General features: G+C 40.0%; 1 protein-coding gene across 13 annotated transcripts in view; it reads right to left on the reverse strand.

Annotated features, from left to right (window-relative positions):
- Positions 1–15,000, reverse strand: part of GTDC1 (glycosyltransferase like domain containing 1) — a 172,626-nt gene that overhangs the window by 16,948 nt on the left and 140,678 nt on the right. For all 13 annotated transcript variants that reach the window (XM_032114027.1, XM_032114031.1, XM_032114030.1 and 10 more), the window contains one exon: positions 846–955. In XM_032114027.1, coding sequence (XP_031969918.1) covers positions 846–955 — 110 coding nt within the window. The remainder of the gene's footprint in view (positions 1–845; positions 956–15,000) is intronic.

The following is a 15,000-nucleotide window of genomic DNA, read 5'->3' on the forward strand; positions in this document are numbered from 1 at the left end:
GGTGTCTTAAAAATGGCAAAATCAAAACTAAACCAACTGATGTATCACCAGTCCAGCAGGCAACAGATATGACAGAACTGACAAATAAACTAATCCCCAGTCCATTTTTACAGACTGATGAGGCCAAGGGATAAAAGCCTACACTTTGGAAAACACACAAGAGCTGAAACATCGGATATTTTGACACTCACTTGTCATTAATGTACATTTTCAAAAGGTTTAATTTATTACAAGTGCACCCAGTACAGGATTTGATTATTCTCTTTATTGCCATAATATCTCAGGCACAAAGCTCTGTGCCTGAATAAAATCTATTTATTTTCCAGACAGGTGAAACTGTTCACTGAGTTGTGGTTCTGCAGAAGCCAAGAAATGGAAGGACCGTCCAAAAGAGTGGTATAAAAATATTAAAGATTAATGACCACTTTCATGCCAGATACAAACCAGAAGCTCTCCACAGCAGTCCTTAACCTCACGTTTGAGAGGGAACTAAGTGTTTTCACCTGCTAAAATCTCAGTCTGGATTTCAGATGAGTGACCTTGATCTGAAAGATTTTCTTTTCTATCCGAACCATCCAATCACTCACACCTATCTATTTAAATAAATACAGAAGTATTACTGAACCTCAAGTCATAAATAAGGTCCTGCTCTGCCAAGCAAAATAAAAAATGCTTACTATCTTTAATAACTTTAATTTCACAATGTATCAATATTATTTAGTTTCACAACTAGGAAGATTTTAAGCACATTCTTGCCACTAAGATAAAAAAATACATAAATGAAAACTACTTCTGTAAGTATCTACTTTATGGTATCTTTTAATAAAGAAAAAAAGGAAAGGTACCTGGAATTTCACTGAAAGTCTCTCCAAGGACGGACACATAGAAAGGCAGGTCTTGCTCTTTCAGCTTCATCAGGACTTTAAAGAAAGTTTCAGGATCTTTGTCATGTTCCCTTAAAACAAACAGAACTTATCTCAGCATCATTTACATTTACTTGCGAAATTGTGGGAGTTTTTTTATTTATCAGAATGGTATGGCTCTTAAATTGTGCTTCTGGGGACTAAATGTATTCAAATAATTTCTCTCTTTGCTTATGGCTAAACATTTTCCTCGACACAGCACTTGGGATCAAAACTCAGTTTCATCAGATTCTTCTCTCTTTCTTCCCTGTCTTCAAACAATGTGTTTACTCTTCAAATTATCAACTCTGACAGTGAGAAGGACTGAGCACCCACCTGAAGGCAAAATCCTGTTAAAAAATGGGTAGGAAATAAAGATTTTGGGGTGTTTTTTTTCCCTGTCCAAAAAATATGTATATGACTTCCATTACAGTTAATCTTTTTTTTTTTTTTTTTAGGAGAAACAGGTTAATAAAAAACTTATCCTAAACCTACAGAATTTCTCAAACTGGAATTTTACGAACCCATGCTATACTCACGAAAAGCTTCCAAACCATTCAGTGCTTCAGGTAAAGAAAAGAACAAACTCCCACAAGGCATTTTGTACCTTTAGAGTTTTAAGGAGTTAACTGAAAATTAAGACAGAATATAAGAAACTTGTACTTATTTATAATTTCAGGTGAAGATAACACTAAAGGTTTGTATGGGTATGAGGTATGACACTCACTGACATGAAATGCAAGTTAGGCTATCTAAAAATAAACTAAACCCCCAATTTTGAAAAGCTATCACAAATGATCTAAAAGTCCCAAATTCCTTAAGTTTTATTAAAAATTGAATAATTTCCCCACTCTAAGGTGAATATTGTATCTTGCATTTAATTACTCTGCTTTAAATTATTGTATTCTAACAGATGTGCACCATATGCCTTTAAAATATTTTGGTTTTATTTATTATTTAGAAAATTCCACCGTTTTCCTTCCTGTATTAAGGGAAAAATCTATATCTCAGCTGTCCTGGTGTCTTTCTTCACAGAGTAATTTTGTAGAATGAAATCTGTACGTCTCTCACACAACTATATGAAAGATTAATAATTATATCATTCAGGAAATCTGAAGCCAAATGACATCTGCAGCTCTACGTGTGTTAATTTCTCATTCAGTCAATATTTTTGGTTTAGGGAATTAAAATAAATTAATCTTATAATTAATGTGACTTCCCTAGGCTAAGAAACCTCCAAGAATGAGTCTTCAGAATTCGTTGCATTTTCTTAAAATAAAGCCAGACAAGAATCACTTTAAGAAGTCCTCCATCCTCCCAATTTGTTTTGTTCCCAATAATAAGGAGGAATGCAACTGCATAAGCCTCGTAACTTGTTTCACATCTGTGAACCAGGAGTTTCCACGGCGATTCCAGTAACCGAAGTGGATGCGAGCACTGGTTTGCAGAGTGGATCCCAGATCCCAGATCTTTGCCTATTAGTTTGCTGCATCCTCACACTTAAAAGAGCCACCTGTTTCTGGTAGGTAACTTCTGTGCAGAAACTTTTGCCAGTATTTAGTTCCCTCCAAATGCCCAGCTCAAAGAGCCAACATGGGATTGCACGGATTCGGATTTGGCTGGAAGAGAACATCCCCATTATGAATGCTCGCAAGGAAAACTGCTACAATGCTGGGAGTTGGTGTAATTCATGACAGAATTTCCCCTGAGCCTCAGTTTCCCCTGGACAGGCTTTTGTGGGTGCTTTGTAAGTGATGCCACGAGCCCACCCTGGCTCAGCTCATCCCGACGGACCGGCGCATCCCCGCACGCGGAGCCGGCAGACTCGACAGCCACGACGCTGACAGGGATCTTTCCAAGCTCTTCACAGCCCCGCTATCAGCTTCACAGTCACAAAAAGTCCTTCCAGCAAAGGATATGCTTTCCCTCTCGCTTTCCAGAAGAGACCAGGGGTCCCAGAGGCAGCCAAAAGTGGAGGATGCTGTTGGAGCCACATTGTCAAGGAGCTGGCAGGAGAACACGGAGCCTTACAGCTCGGCGAAGCCACATAAGCTGCACATATTTAGGAAAACTGATACGAATTGGAAGTTGCAGCTTTGTTTAATAGGTGGGGAAGAACAGAAGGAAAATTTGGCACCCAGAAGGAATGCTGAAAGGGGAAACGTTTCCTCTGCACTGGAGCCTCTCTTGCGGGTTTTCTGCTGTAGGTGAACCTCCTTCCATCCTCCCGTATAAAATGTTTCCCTTTTAGGTGATACTCCCAGATTTTAATGACATGTTTTGTGAACCTTGTAGCTTTTCTATTTGGGAGCTCATCTTAATTGATTTTTTCAGTTCCTGTGACTTCTCCACACCACAGCCATTTTATTTTCAGTTAAGACCTCCAGAAACCTTCTGGCCCATGCACCTAGAGACTGCAGTGTATTATTATTCTTGCAGGATACTAAAGGTATTAGCTGCTCCTGGTAGAAAGAAATAAATAGTAAAAGACCACCCCTTTGCTGCACCAAAAAGGAGAGAGCTCTGTTTCTTGGCTGACATGGAGAAAATCATATACAATCCAGTCTGCCTTACTCAGCAACAACTGCTAAACACACCAGATTGCCATAGCAGTGATCGTGGAAAAAGATGAACACAATATGGAATGTCTGTTCTGTAAAGATCTGCTCAAAATGATGTGCACTTTTGGCTGCATCTGTTGCATTTTTGAGCTTTATTAAACAGTATTAATTATATATACTCCATTTCCTGAAGAAGAACTGCAAAACAGAATAAAAGCCTGATATTAAAATGCAAACTTTTCTTTTAAGATATTATGTTTGGGGAAAAATCAAGCTAATGTGACTCCAGGGTCTGGCTTTGTTGTTTAGTTGAGATATTTGAAATGCTTTTGTATTTTCACTTGATTTGATATGCATCTGGTAAAGGAAAAGTAAGAACTGGGCATGATATGAAGATGCTCTCAATTTCATCCTAAGAACATGAAAACATCAGAATGACCAAACTCCAGCTGTAATGCCACAAAACAGGCACAGACACCACACCTACACTCAGATTCGAGAGCTCTGCCTTGGAGACATTCAATCTCCATATTCAAATATTACACAGCTACATTTTTTTACCAAGGATTTTTTATTATTGAGTCTAACCCACATTTTTAGACAGACATCTGAAGTCTCTCTTAAGAATTGGCTGAGGTTTAGTGACCTAGGTAGGGGGATGCGGCCCAGGGTACATCCTGATTTAGCGACTTCCCTTTGTAACCTGATATAAAACCTTGAGGAATGTCCCTGACTGGGAAATGGGAGCGTGGTGGGAGCAGCAGCACCACTGCTGAACCTCCATTATCTCTGCCTTAGATTTCCTGCTCATAAAATGGGTGTGACGATATTATTTTTTCACCACAGAAGGATGCTGTCAGGATTAACTGATGGCTTGACATCCCACTTTCAGCCTAAATGATTTCAAAAAGCAACTTCATAGGACTACGATGATGCTCCTCCATACAATCAATGGCAACATTCTCCAAAACACCCTCCTGCTCTTCAGGGGTTTTGGGAATTCAGCCTGAGCCCTCAAGCCTTACCCATTCCTGGGACTGGAGGCAGAGGATTTGGAGACCACCTAAACAGGAGTTATTCTCACTCACATCCCTGACGAGTGATGTGAAACATATTATTAAAAAAAAAAAAAAGAAATAGCAGAATTTGGCCCTTACATTATTCAATGAATATTCATCTCTTGAATTTGGGTGAAATTCAGTAGGAGACCCATATGGTCTTCTCTGACTTTAGTTTAATTTTTTAAGTATATGTAAACTTATCCTACATGGTGATAATGGCAGTTATTTAGGATTTGGAGGAAGGTACATCTAGCAATGCAATTAGAAAGTGGAAGAGTTGTGGAAAAGCAGCAGAACTTGCTCAAAGGGGGAAAATAAATGCAATCTATTAAAAAATATATTTAAAAATATATTAAAACCTGGGGTTAATGCATTTATCAGTTACAAAAAAGTGCAAAAGCAGGGGAGAAAGTCTTAATATTTGAGAAAATATTGCATAAAGGCCATGTAATGCTTGTGAAAGCCACAGCCCTGTGGTGGCATCTCTGTGAACGACAGACTCATTTAGGCTGGAAAGGACTTTGAAGACCATCAAGTCGCACCATTAAGGTGCTACACATTCTGAAAGGGTTACAAGTAAGCCGAGCTAAAAGCAATATTAAAAGAGATGACCTTAATCTTCTTAGGACACTTAGCATGGGAGATTTCCAGTGGGAGAGAATCCCAAATTGTGAGGGCATGCAGTAATATTTCACTTTGAACAGAGCCTTAAATCCAATCACACTGGATGCATCCCCTTCTGCCTCCTCATTCCCCAAAACCACCTGCACGTCAGATGGGCAAAGGTGGGAAATGGCACAAAATCCTCAGAAGTTGAAGCAGCACTTTATTTTATATTTTTAAAAATTTGTTAGGACACATAGCAAGAGGTAAAAGATGGATTTCTGCCTGTCTACAATGATTGCTAGAAAATAGCTGTTAAAATAGGCCACTGAAGAATCACTCTATTGATGAAGCTGGGCAGCAATCCGGGAGATCAAGGACTGGTGAGCCAAGAGACATCCTGGGAGAAAAGAAGGGGACAGGGAAAAGGCATGGAAAAGGCATGGCTGGAGCAGAGCATGGAGAACGTGTGAGGGGCTGGGCAAGTCCACGCGCAAACAATCAGTAATTAAAAATAAAGGAAATGATGTTTCCAAGACACAGACCTTGATGTGGGTGACTGAGTTTTGGGAAAGTGAAAAAATGAGTGAGTTTGGCAGCAAACAGGACAGACACAACAGGCAAAGCAATTCAAAGGGGAGAAGAACTACAAGAAGAGAAAAAAATATAAAAAATATAAATATTTCTGGTGAAAACTAAAAAAAGTATGGCATATCCAAACCCAGGGAGGAAAAGATAAATACAGGGTAAATAGAAGACCTACACACACCCTACAGAACTAAAACCAAGGCTCCACTTCATCCAAACCTAATCTAAGGAATAATATCAGGGATTTTTTTCACTCCATTATACTATGCACTGTATTACACTTTGATATTTCACATTAAACTTTGAGCTCAGAAAAATTTGAATACAGGTTTATTATAATCAAATAATGTAAGATTATTGTTTTGTGGCTACACTTCTACTTTATTTAATGTTAAATAAAGTAGAAGAGTAGCCACAAAAGATAAACCTGGACTTCAAAACGGAGAAGTGCAGAATTCTGGTCTTTTCCTGACACTGATTTCCCACAAGACAGCTCTGCCCAGGTTTCCCCATCTGCAAGATATGGTCTTAGAGGAGTTTTCATTTACAGAAATATGGTGAGAATCACAGTCAGTAAATACTTGAGGAGAATAATATTCTTCTTAAAGTAAGAGGACTCATGTTACAAGCCTATTCAATATATCAAATGAAATACATTCTAGTAATTATTTTCACAGAGGACAGAAGACTTTCCTAAATCAAATACATTTTCTATGTTCAGATTAGGAGGGGAAAAAAAAAGAGGACAAAAAAAAATTAAAATTCTAATATCAAATTCTGGTAACAATGTTCATGATAACTGCAAAAGAGGAAATATTACTGCCAGGAAAGTGCAATTAGAAAAGAAACAGGGAAAAAAGAAGTAACTATGAAAATGCAAACATGAAGCAAAAGTTAATTGCTTTCCATTTATTAAATTTATCACAGTATTTTTCCATCTTTTTATATTTCCAGGATGAGGTTGAGGTAGACTGTAAATATGTAGTTAAATCCAGTGAGTTTTCTTTTTCAGCTGATCTGCTCTACAAAATATCTTTGCTGTAATTGTGCCGCTAAACATTGTCTGGCATCATCAGCATCAAAAGTTACCACAATATCTAATACCCCCTCAGTTCACAGAAAATGGAGTCAAGTAGAAGAAAATGTTTCTGCGTGAAGAAGGACCCTACAGAATAAATTTTAACTGGAAATTTGTAGGTCCTATAAGCAAAAAAGGGTCCTGATCCTTGCCTGTGCTTTCGGAACACCTCTGCAAGCCAAGGAATTAAAAAATGGCACTGGAGAGGCAAAAAGCAGCCAAATAGTACTGGCAAATACAGTGTTTTATTTTCTATTAGAGCCCATGACGTATTTACTGTGAGGAGTGTGTATTTTACCCTCTGATTTGTTCAAATTGCTGGCCTGAGAAAAATGGGTGGCATTTTGCTTTCGCTGGAAAAGCATTTTCTCCTATCTCCTGTTATCTACAAGAGATTCATAAAAAAGAAACAAGAAAGAACCTTGGGAGTTTATTGTTTAGATTCTTCTTCTCCCCTCACAACTCGTGAAGAAAAAACTCAAAATAAATTATTGCACGTCCCCTAACCAAAGAAACCTCAGGATCAGCATCAGTCATGGAGCCTCCTGCTTATTTCCTAAAGGGAGATTAAGCTCTGAAGACAAAGACCAGCATTTGGTCTCAGTTACCTTGGTGTAAAAATCAATGCACTTTCATTCCAGTGCCTTTCATTTCTTTTACTCCAGCTTGGCCAGCCTGGCTGTTCCCAAGTAGAGGATTCAGACAGAAAACAAAAACCATTTTATTTCAATTTGCAACAAAACCCTGTAACTGCTATCCCAAAGAGTTTATTTAAAAAAAAAACAAAAAACAAACAACTTCCTTTAGTGTTCCAAAGGTAACATAAGAAAAGGTCTTTCTGTTGTTGGGATGACATAAAATATCTGAGTGACACTGACAGCCCTGCTAACGATACACAACATATCCTACTGCAATTCAACTATAAAATACTGTAAAAAAGTCATGTATGGCAAACATAAGATGGTTATGAATACAGTAATAAGTAGATAACAGTCTACTCAAGTGGTTCCTTGAAAGAACAGAAAAGGTATATAAATTTATATATAAATTACTACACAAAAACTGTTTTACTACAGATTTTCCTGGGAATGGTGACCCCACCATACAAGACCCTGTGGCCCCTCTCTGATTTCCATGATGGATCCATTGCAACTACTTAAAACTCCACCAGATGCCCTGCTTGGGTCAAAAAGTGCATCCTGGTCTTTACTGAGTAATACCCCAAGAGGAATTAGCTCAGGTGCCCGAGATAACTCATCCTTTTGGGATCTCCAAGGAAGAAGCTTCCAATCAGGAACTTTCTTGGCACCAAGGCTTGAAACTCATTATTCAACAAGATTAAAGTAACTCCAAATCTCACTGCTTTCAGAATGAGGAATCCACTCATTGCATTGAATCAGGTTTTGCACAGACAAAGCTGAGAAAAAGCAGAGATTAGAGGACACAGGGAGGAGGGGAAGAAAAGCATGAAAATATGGAAAAAAGGAGAGCAGGGAAGAGAACAAGGGAAAGAGAAGAGAGTTGAACAGTTGCAGGGCAGTAAGAAGAGGAAACTAATTAAAAAGAGCTTTGAAGAAAGAAACATAACCCTCCTATTACTGGTGAAAAAAAGGAGGAATATTAGATCACTTGCTTATGAAATACTTGATTTTTGTCTCTTGAAGGTTATTCCCATACTTTGGTCCAGGGTGCTGTGACTTACAAAGGGGGCTGGTGGCACCATCTGCTAAGTTTACCCAGGACTTTGTATTACAAAACCTCTTCTGTCCTTGCCTATGATGTTTCCCCAAACTGAGGCTTATCTTGGACTATAATCTTCTAGAAGAATCCTGTCCAAAGTTTTCCAGAACATATGAAGAACACGATGAAAAAAAAAAAGCACAAACACAAAACTACCTACTAAAACTGCAAACTGTATCTTGGATATGTTGCAGAAGGTTCCTTGCAGAGACAGCGAGTGAAGTGATGGAGACAAGGAACTAGAGAAGAGTGAGATGAAAATTTGCTGCACAAGACTTTGTGTGAGGAGATGCCCAGGGAACTGAGCCTGGCTAAGAGAGAAGGATGAGGTTTGAAAGGCCAAAACCGAATTAGGTGAATGGAGTAGAAAAGGGTTGCTTTGAGAGCCATAAGTGGAAAAGCCTTGAGAGCACTCCTCAACCCCATTGCTCACATGTGCTTCTGCTCAAAGACTTGGGTTTCACAACCATACAGGAGAAAAAAAAAACAAAACAAAAACATAAAATGAATTTCCTGTCCTGAGAAAAGGGAGAACCAAGCTTACTGGAGCTGTTAGGGCAAACTGTGATGCATCTGTTCCAAACTTAAATATTCTTCAGCTGTCCAGGTGATGCACTTGTAGCCTTACATTAACTCAAAATCAGTTTTTCAACCACGGCGAAAGCATTTATTGTAACAGGCTCCAGAGGGTGGCACTAAAGTGGCCAAAGCATCTGGATAGCACAGAGGGAATCACAGCACCACAGAATCATGGAATGGTTTGGGTGGGAAGGGACTTTAGAATTCATCTTGTCCCCGCCATGGGACACAAGACCACGTTGCTTCAAGCCCTGTCCAACTGGGCTTTGAAGGAAAGTTTCTGTGTGCAGGGTTTCAGGCTGAGTATCATTTAAAATTTTAATTATATTTAAGAAAACAGGTGCATCAGAGTGTAAAACCATCCCATGCAGCTGAAAACCACTTGTGGGGCTTGTATTTTGCTTTTGTTTCAGTGAACAGTGCTCCTACAATGGATCACTACATGCAGCCCAGGTAAGTTGCTGCTTCAACCTTGACTTCACAGGAATGGAGAAAGGCTTTACACCAAACTGGCCTAAATGCAATAAGAAGCAGAATTGGGCCACAGAGCTTAAATACAGAAAAGAAAGTAGAGTGCTTAGTAGAAGTGAAAGAACCAAGTGTATTTGGAGAAGCAGTGAGTAAAAAAATAAGTATCATTTTAATACAATTTTTTTTTCAGCCTATTAAGTTCTCCAGTATCAGAATGAAGCCTGCTAAAAGTTAGTAAATAAAGGCTTTCAGGAGAGCTTTATTAAATCACTTATGACTTATCAAGTTAAAACTCCCACTCAGATATCTTAATAAAACTTTCAGAGAATATATTTAATTTTCCTGGAAATCAGAAGCCAATTACTAACTATAGGAGTTACTGTTGGCTATGCCACTGATCAGCTTCCTGTAAATAGAATATTTGCCAACAACTTGAATTAGTTCTCTAAAGTTTCGGTTTCTGAAGGTCAAATAACTATGTAACTGCTTAATAAAGAAGCAAAGAAGTACCTCTAAATATCTCCAAGCTCTGATGGGCTTATATTCTGCTCCTTAGGTGAGGTATTAGCAAAGCTTATTTATTTTCATTTCCAAGGCTTTTATTTGCTCATTCCCTTGTGGTAAAGCTGATTTCCATGATGATTCCCTTCTTAATTTTAATACCCTTTTTACTCATCATATAGACATAAGAATTTTCCATAAAATAATGAAACCCTTCCAAAGGAAATGAAGACAACTAGAAGAGGAAAGTAAACTACAGCTTACTTCTTTTTTTTTTCCTTTCCCAATTAATTGATCCACTGTCATATGCATATATGAAAGATTTTTTTTTTTAATGAAAGGAAAATAAGGTTAATTAACATAAAACCCCTCACTCCTTGAGATGTTGAATTTTGTATTTTATCCATGCTGCCTTAAGTGCCTTGATTTCCCAGTAATGACCTAGTTCTCCTAATGAGTAACATTAACCCCTGGCTGTAGCTGTCCAGGACTTAATTGTCAACTGGAGCTGAAATAGGAGAGTTTGCCGATCAGCAGGTATGTGGTATATTAACTCATGTCATTTCAGACCCTAATAAATAAATCTGTTGCTAAGGCAACAGGAACATCAGATGTATCACTTTTTTCTTCCCCCCCTCCCTTTTTAAAGGAAACTGCCTTTCACACTGAGCTTTTAAAAAAAGGAAATTAACTACATGTAACCATAATTAGAAGAAACATCGTTTCTCATCTCAGAAACATATCTACATTAATGAAAAAAGGCATTCAAAAAGAGGGCTGCTTTCTGCTGTGACCAGGGTAACTGAAATTATTTCCCTCGACTGAGGGAATGCGATTTGAAGGATACATTTGAGTGGGAAGAGATCACAAAATATCTCAGCTTTGTATTTCTGAGATAGTTCCCCTCTCCTTTCGTACACTGCTGATGCCAACGGAGCAAACATTGCTTCGACGATCATCAGGAGCCCAGGCAATTGAAACCAGGGGAGAAAAAACACCACTCAAACCCAAACACCTTCACTGCCCTCTGTGGATCTTTCTGTAAGATTGGCAAACATGCGATTTTTTGGAAAGCTAAAAGATCAGAGAATCACAGAATCCTTTAGGCCAGAAAAGCCCCCAAAAGCCATTGAGCCCAACCGTTCCCCCAGCACTGTCAAAGCCACCACTAACCCCTGTCCCCAAGGGCCACACCCACACAGCTTTTAAATCCCTCCAGGGATGGGGACTCCACCACTGCCCTGGGCAGCTGTGCCAGAGCTTGACAGCCCTTTGGGTGAGGATTTTTTTCCTAATATCCAACCTAAACCTCCCTGGCACAACTTGGGGCCGTTTCCTCTTGCGGTGTCTCAGTGCCTCACAGGTGAATATCACAGCCCTCACTTAGTTCCTGCCATTCTATCTCACATGAAGTGTTTGTCTTAAAATTTTCAAACCTGGAGCTTTTTGTTTAGTTTGTAAGTACAAGATGGTATTTCTGAGTCTCCAGTTACCCACATCTCAACCAGAGAGCAGGTAGGAAGGAAACTAAGATGCTCAGAAGCCCAGTTATCACTCTTGAAACACTTGAGGCCCTGCCTTTACTATAAACACAACAAACTACTCAAAATTCTATCTGGCTTCTCAGCTGAAGAATGCAAAGGATCTTTTTTTGCCGTTATCAAAATTAGAGATGTTTTCTCCTCTGGACTATAAGCTGCCTATAGCCCTTTGTGAAAACATATTGTAAGAATGAGGAAAAAATTGATGCTGAGATTTCCACTATAGCAGAACTTTCACACCTTCAGCACATGCTGGACTTTTTTACAAGCTCTTAAAAACAGTGATCAAGGAATAATACATCTTCCACTGGAAGGCCTCAGTGCCCCAAACTCCCCTGCTGCAGGAAGACATTTCAAGATTAGACATCACTGCATGAACAGTCAGAGAATGGGCACTTCCAAACTGCCTTTCCATTTAAGGCTGAACTTCTGAGATTATTTCATTAACTTTTTCATTTATTTGTTTGAGTCCCCATCCCTGGAGGGATTTAAAAGCCATGTGGATCTGGCACTTGGGGACATGGCTTAGTGGTGGGCTTGGCAGTGCTGGGGGAATGGTTGGACTTGATGATCCTCATGAGGTCTTTCCCAACCTAAATCACTCAGTGACTCTAAAGAAGCAGTATCTGCTCCCAAACTTAACTCCAGCTTGCATGAATGTGAAGTTAAACTGTTTTCAAGAATGCAAAAAGGAAGGGTGCCAGCCTCTACATGAATGTGTCCACATGTTCAGGGCAGAGATTCATCCACCACATGCCATCAGCATCACTGCTCCGGTGACCGTCGTTTTCTTAGGCACTACTCAAAAGTTCCCATTTTGAACTCATTATTTTACATTCTATGGGCTTTTTATCCCACCTGGTACCTTCTAGTTAGCACTGTACAAACACTTGTATTTTAAGCCTTTGTCTTCAGTCTGCCTTATTTATTCACTGCATCTACTTGTTCTCTGCAGGCTGTTCACAACATTGAGGATGCCTGTTGAGCCTAATGGCATTTCTGGGTACTCAAAGGTGATTTCTAGATGGATTTCTGTCCTGTTTTGCTGTCTTGGCACACCTGCATCTTGATGGGATAAGCTTTGGTCCAAAATATTCAACACTGTGAGGAAAATACGAGTCACTGTATTCTCAAGTGTCTCCATAGGAAATAGTTTTCAATCATGAGTTCAAACAGTGACTACAGACCTTGTATTGTGCTGCCAAGAGGAACAAGTTACAATTCAATACTTGTTTTTAATGTATATACAAAAAATATGCTATATATTAATTATCTACTATAATTGTTCCAGTTTGGCCAAATTTAGAAATACATCCTCTGAGAGAAGGCAGGCTACAACCACCCCTCCCCCACCAGGTTCGGGAAAAATGAATTTTCCTTGGAGGAAAGTGAAAGAGATAAAAAACTATTTATTTAACAAACACACAGGAAAAGGATAATAATGCTAAATGATAAAACCTCCCGCTCTGCTGAGAGAAACCTGGGGGAAAATTCAGAGTCCTTCCGTAGATCTCTCTCCCCCTCCTTGGAGCTGGGATGGGGTGGTGGGCCCACCTCCAGAGCCAAGGCCTCAGTGGAAAGTCCTCCCAATGTATTCTGATGTTGAAACCATCCAGCAAAGAGAAAAGGAAAAAAACAAAGTCCCAGGAAAACAAAAGTTCAACTCTCCGGAGGAAAAGGAGCTGAGGAAAAAAACTGCCGAAAGCTGGCTGGAAAGAAAAGCAAGCAGGGTGCTTCCCTCCACTCTCCCTCTCCTGCCACAGCTGAAAAAGAGTCCCTATCTCTGTGTGACCTTGAACAAGCTGCAAACTGCTTTGAAAAAGTTTTGCTCAGTTTTGTCCTCCCCCCTCTCAGGCTCAGTTTAGAGGCATAGAAAGGCACAAAGTTAATTTCTGGGCATAGGGCAGCGATATGGGATACACATCATAAAGTCACCCCAAAACAATAATATATATTATATATTTATAAAATAAATACAAAATACTTTTAAAAATCCCTTTCCAGGCTTCTCTCTCTTGCAGCTTGCAGAGGACTTGTGCTCAGCTCACTGATGAAGAGCTGCCCCATCACAGAAGGCACAACACTTCTTGTCCCCATCTGGGACAAGCCCTTTCCAGGCACTTCCTGCTAGTGAAGTGGACCAGAGCCTCATGTTGGGCAGCCACAAGTTGGTACAGCACAACCTGTCCTCCATGCACTCATTTCTTCATGATACTCTACATCAAAACCAGATAACTGGGCACAGGACTATCTCTGAACACACCGGTTTCCCTTAGACCAGAAATCTTTAGATAATTTTTACAATCTAGATATGGGGGTTTTTTTTCCTTCCTTCTGAATTTACTCATCATGACTTCCACCACTGTTCCTCCTGTTCCCGTATCTCCTGCCCCATATCCTTCCCCACGCTCTTGTCACACACTGGTAGGTTTGTTATAAGATAATGGCCTTATCCGATCTTCCATGTGAATTGACAGCAGCTATTTGTTTGCATGTGTGTGTAAATTCTTGCAGATTCCCCATGTGATCTTTTATCACACCCATGCAATTAGGGCAAGAAGAATTGATTTCTGTCAACTTTCTCTTACCAAATCTTTAACTGCTTAGATGATACAGAACACACAGGGAAAAAGAAAAAGCATAAGGTTTGGGTGAATGAGAGGGAAGAATGGATGTATAAATGCTGGTGGAGGGGTTTTGGGGGAGAGACAAGGATCTTGCCACACTGGTCACCGTCATCTTCCTAATAACACTCATCCTTCACCAAATATCACAGAATCAGGGAATGGTTTGCGTTGGAAGGGACCTTAAAAACCATCTAGTTCCAAGACCCTCCTGCCATGGGCAGGGACACCTTCCATCATCCCAGGTTGCTCCAAGCCCCATCCAACCTGGCCTTGCACAATTCCCGGGATGGGGCAGCCACAACTTCTCTGGGCACCCTGTGCCAGGGCCTCAGCACCCTCACAGGGAACAATTTATCCCTGCCCATCTATCCCTGCCCTCTGACGGTGGGAAGCCATTCCCCTCCATCCTGCCACTCCATCCCCTAGCCCAAAGTCCCTCTCCAGCTCTCTTGGAGCCCTGCTGGGTACTGGAAGGGCTCTAAGGTCTCCCTGAAGCCTTCTCTTCCTCAGGTAGAACAATCCCAATTATCTCAGCCCTTCCTCATAGGAGACATGCTCAATCCCCCTAAGCATCCTCATGGTCTCCTCTGGACTTGCTCCAACAGGTCCAGTATAGCTGGACATGATGATTCATGGTGGGAATCAGGGATCTTAGAAATATCTTCCAACCTAAAGTATTCTATGATTCTAAATAGACATTTTATCACACTGCAAGGGAAACCTGTGGGACACCACAAAGTCCTGATCA

This window comes from Corvus moneduloides, chromosome 7, assembly GCF_009650955.1.
Source record: "Corvus moneduloides isolate bCorMon1 chromosome 7, bCorMon1.pri, whole genome shotgun sequence".
NCBI classification, from domain to species: Eukaryota; Metazoa; Chordata; class Aves; order Passeriformes; family Corvidae; genus Corvus; species Corvus moneduloides.